Here is a 4755-nt window from a genome sequence, read left to right as displayed (position 1 = left end):
ATCATTTTAAAGGCCAATGACAATGTTACAAACTTAAGAAAGATTTCTAATATATCCATTCCCATGCAAAATTAGGTTGGAAATTATGCTTTATGCAGTAAAAAGTGGGGAATATATCTTCAAACAACAAAGCAAGCAAGTTAAATTACATAAATTTTTGAATAGAAAAGATTTCAATTAATTTATATGTAATGCACTTTTCTGTCCTCCTTTGTTTACAAAGTTGCTTTGTTGTGTATTATAGCTATTTCATTTTACTGAAAAACTGTTTTTCAGATGATTTTACTGTTTGCAGAACAAGCAGATAATTGTTTAGACTTCACAGGTGTAATCTAAACATCTTTCAAAACCAATTTTTTTAAAATAAATGTATTTATAATCATTCTTATCTCAGATATGTTGAGGTAAACAATCATTCTTCAATAGCAAGTGAACGCATAGTGATGGTTGTTTTTTTTTTTATTTGCTCACAGTTTAATATCAAATGTATCATGTACAGAATGCATGTTTGAGCATAAAAAATGCACAAAATTTCAAAGTAGGAATTAATTTTAGAAATTTTAATATTTCATTTTTTAATCATTTAATTGTTTTCATTAAATATACAGTTTTCTTTCAATAATTCAATGTTTTTGTCAACTTCCTTTTTCTCCCATAAAGTATCATTGTATCTATGATGTAACTTATTTCCTCTGTAATTAGTGCTTTAACATTACTCTTCATATGAATTACATATTTAAGTTCACTTATATAGCATTTCCTAAACATTTGTCATCCATGCCCCCTTTTAAAAATATTTCTTCTTGTGTGCCCCCCTCTTTTTTTTTAAATGAGTGAATGTGTGAGTTAAGTGACAAGATGTAATACATGGATATGCATTAAAATACTATATGTTGTACTAATTACTTATTTTCATTAGTGAAAAATATAGTAAAACACTTAATTTTGTAATATATTACTCTACCTTAATCACCCCCCCCCCCATAGAGATCATATATGCCCCCCTGTGGAGGCACGCCCTACACTTTGGGAAACGTTGCACTAATAAATATTTCTGATCTTTTGAAAATATGTTTTCTCTCCTTTTAATACACAGCAAAAGGTTTAACATTAGCAAAGTAAAACATTAAATGATCAGCAAATGGCAGAAAAGAAGAGAATAACAGGTATGGAAACAAAATAAAGATGGTAAAGTTATAAATATTTTAAAGACATTTAATATTGCATTAATTCCATATTTTCTTCATCACAATTACCTTATTCTTGGGTCCTACTTTTTGATTCTTTATTATTCTTGTATTGATATAGCTTCCTTCTACCGTTATAAAGCCATTGTCAAACAATATATACATTAATATTTAGGTACGCATTAGCTCTTCTAGTAGGGCAAATAAGTATATCAGGCCAACACGTCCTATTCATATTGGTGTGAAACCTAAAACAAATTAAACAAAATACATCCCTAACATAAACAAACTTACACATCAAAGTTCTTTACATTTTCGTGACTAATAAGAAGGGTCTGAAACACTAAAACCTCAATTCTAAAGATTACCATATCTAATACATGACTCTCAAAAAATGACATTTGAAAATAACCAGTATTAATATTGCACTACTGGTCATTTGCAAAAAATAAAAAAGTCACAAAACTGCATATAAACTTTATGTACCACTTGTGGAAACAAATTAAGAAGTTATTCATAAATTGAAAACCCAGAAAACCATTTCTGTTATAAGACAAATAAAATGGCAAAGTTTGAAAAGACTATTCTACAGATAAAATGGGAGTTAGGATTAACATGCAAGGTAATAAAGAAGTAATTGAAAGCAAGGCATTCTCCTTGTGTTATAATACAGCACACTTTTCTAATTTTAACAACAAATTGTAAAAAGAATGCCAATGTTATTAAGTAGTGCAAAACACTTAACACCTTATATTTTATAAGTGGTGGAAAATTACAAAAGTATGCTATTATAATGTAGAGATTACATTGTTTTTAATTATCACATAGTATTACATTTAATAATACTGAGGTTTGAGTATTTCTGACCTCTTGTTTAGTCACAGAAACATCACCAACCCAAATGTGCAAGTTTATATTTTTGTTAGGGATGCATTACTTCTTGAAACACTGAAGGAAATTGTTTTTGCAACGACTGTTGCAAAAATCTGAAAAGGGCATGTACTATTTATCTGTTAGCATATGTTTAACCCCTCTCTCTTGAAATACTTAAAACATAAATATGATTTTTACACTTTATGTTTAAATAAACAGCCATTATTGAAATTTATATTTAAATATCAACATGAAATTTTTTTTCTGATTTTACTGAATTGTCACATTTAATTAAAAGATGTCTAACACTTACCAAAAATAAAATCTAAGTATGTTAATCATTTTTTTAACCACATACAATCACTTACAATAAAAGTTTCTCATTAAATGCAAAAAAAATTTTGCATATAAAATATTTAAGTTAGTGCTCAAAACATAACCGTATTGCACGTACACTGCAGCGCCAACCAGGATATGTGTGTGAAATCCCATTTTATGATATGTTGCATTAAGTTATTTTTTTTTTTTTTTGCAAATCAGGGTCTAGCACTTTGCACAGTTTTTGAGAAAAACTGTTACTTTCCTAAAAAGTAAAATGTGATTTTAAATTTTTATTTTCCAAACATATGGATGTGCAAGGACAGCCTTAAAGGACCAAATGATCACTTATTGTTCGTAGGTTATTTCAATATGAAAACATAGGAATAAAATTATACTGGTACCCAAAGAATCACATTCTGATAAGTGACTCCCAAAGTTTCTTTGGCATCCCACATCTGAATTTAAGGATGCAAATGCATTCAAAAACCATAGTCATTGGGGATGTGTTAATATGACATGTTTAAATTCAGAAAACTTATCCTTAGTTTTCAAATCATAAAAAAAATTAAGTTAATGAGCTAATTAGCATTTTTGAAACTACAAGAAAAATAACAGAGATGTCACATATGGTAAAGAGTGACTGAAGGGAAGAGGTGGAATAAAAATATGTACTTCTACCATATCACACATCTTATCAAAACCAATAAATTTCTATATGATTCAGAAAGCTAACACATTAATAACAAATTAAATTTATCTATTTATAAGTCCTCTCTTTATAATAGATTAAATTTTCAACTTAGTCTTACCATGTTCAATTTGTTTATGTTCATTCTGACCAAGAGTTATTCCTACAGCCTTGTCCACCATGGAGCCTGTCTTACCACTTATGACACGAGCTGCATTTCTATTTATAGTCCATGGATTTACTTTAGGAGGTGGGGCATCAATGACATCTCTTTTCTTAATTAACAGTTCACTTTCTTCCTTCTTTTCACTATTATTAGAATCCATTTCTAAAACCTTACTTGAACAAGTTTCTATACGTGTCTCAGTTTCACAACACACTGTCATATCACTTGTAACATCTGCCTCCATATTGTTGGATAGTCCCACGTGGTCCCCATTGCTTAATTTGGAAATGTTTGGCCTTGATTCAGGTTTTGCATTTACTAGACTTACGGTTCTGTTATCACCTATCAAATTGCTGTTTTCTTCTATGTTATTTTTCTTTTCCCTGGATTCGTTAAGTTTTATACATGCTACAGCTTGAGCATACGTTCCACTTTCTTTCTGTCCCTTTGCGTCAGTAGGCCTACTTCCATCTGAATGGACTTCGTTTGTCACAAGTTTGGCCGCCATAATGCCAAAGCAGGCCTATTCTTCACTACTTTGAGATATCAAAATTATTATATTAGCTCACCACAACAATATTATACACAAAATAAGTTGAAGATGTAATTATATTCTACTAACGTGAAAAGACACGGCAGATATATATATAAATATATATAAACGAATTTGTCAAGTATTTACTTTCAAGCTCAGCCCTCACTCAGCCCTTTAACCTTCTCAGTAAACTGAACTTGCAACCTCATGTTAAACGACGGCATGGTGGGGCTCATGAGTGTTTGTATTTCATTTATTTTGTTTTATACTTCATCAGAATACAAAAATTACGATATATAAAGGTTTCAATCTGAACAAAACAACTAGTGTCGCAACTGCTATAAAATGAGTTTTCTATAAAATAGTAAAAACTGTTAGTAAAAGATGTTGGACAATTGTTTTTCTTTCTGCTTTCAAGAACAGAAAACACGAGCACCCCTGTTACTGCAAAATAGAATCGCTTACGCAAGTTTCATGGCGAGGATAGCGTATTTTTTCAGGGACAGTAAATAACGAATGAAAAACGAAAGAATTCAGATCTATTGTAAGATAAAAGTCACATACACAAAAAAATGGGTACAAGAATGAAAGCCAAAAACTCCAGAAATGGCGTACATCAACTTCTTTCGGTTAATATATATACGTGTATATGTGTGTGTTAATATTCTAAAGCTGACAGAAAAAATTGATCCAGAAAATTTACAATATAGTAAAAATGGAGAATGCGTACAATAACATACAACAATAAATATTGGATAAAACTCTTACTAAAAAGAAAGAAAAGAAGCAGACAAATATCATTCCCAAGTTCAGCGAGAAAGTTTACAGACTCACACGCAAAAATCCGACGTTCGATTCCGCAAAGACGCATAGCGTGCGAATAGTTCATTGTGTAGATCTGCATTTAGAAAACAACAGCAAAGTACCATTGCATCGTTTGTCATATAATGTTGATATTGATCGATAAAACAACTGCTCGCCCTTT

General features: G+C 30.4%; 1 protein-coding gene across 1 annotated transcript in view; it reads right to left on the bottom strand.

The window, feature by feature from the left end:
- LOC106464072 (la-related protein 1B-like) overlaps positions 1 to 3952 on the bottom strand; it is a 93162-nt gene extending 89210 nt beyond the window's left edge. The window contains 1 exon segment of the mRNA XM_022391738.1: positions 3191 to 3952. Coding sequence (XP_022247446.1) covers positions 3191 to 3743 — 553 coding nt within the window. The 5' untranslated portion in view covers positions 3744 to 3952.
- Positions 3953 to 4755: the final 803 nt, after the last annotated feature.

The sequence above is a fragment of the Limulus polyphemus genome, unplaced genomic scaffold (assembly GCF_000517525.1).
Source record: "Limulus polyphemus unplaced genomic scaffold, Limulus_polyphemus-2.1.2 Scaffold1555, whole genome shotgun sequence".
Taxonomy (NCBI): domain Eukaryota; kingdom Metazoa; phylum Arthropoda; class Merostomata; order Xiphosura; family Limulidae; genus Limulus; species Limulus polyphemus.
This window is presented reverse-complemented; position numbering and strand designations above follow the sequence as displayed.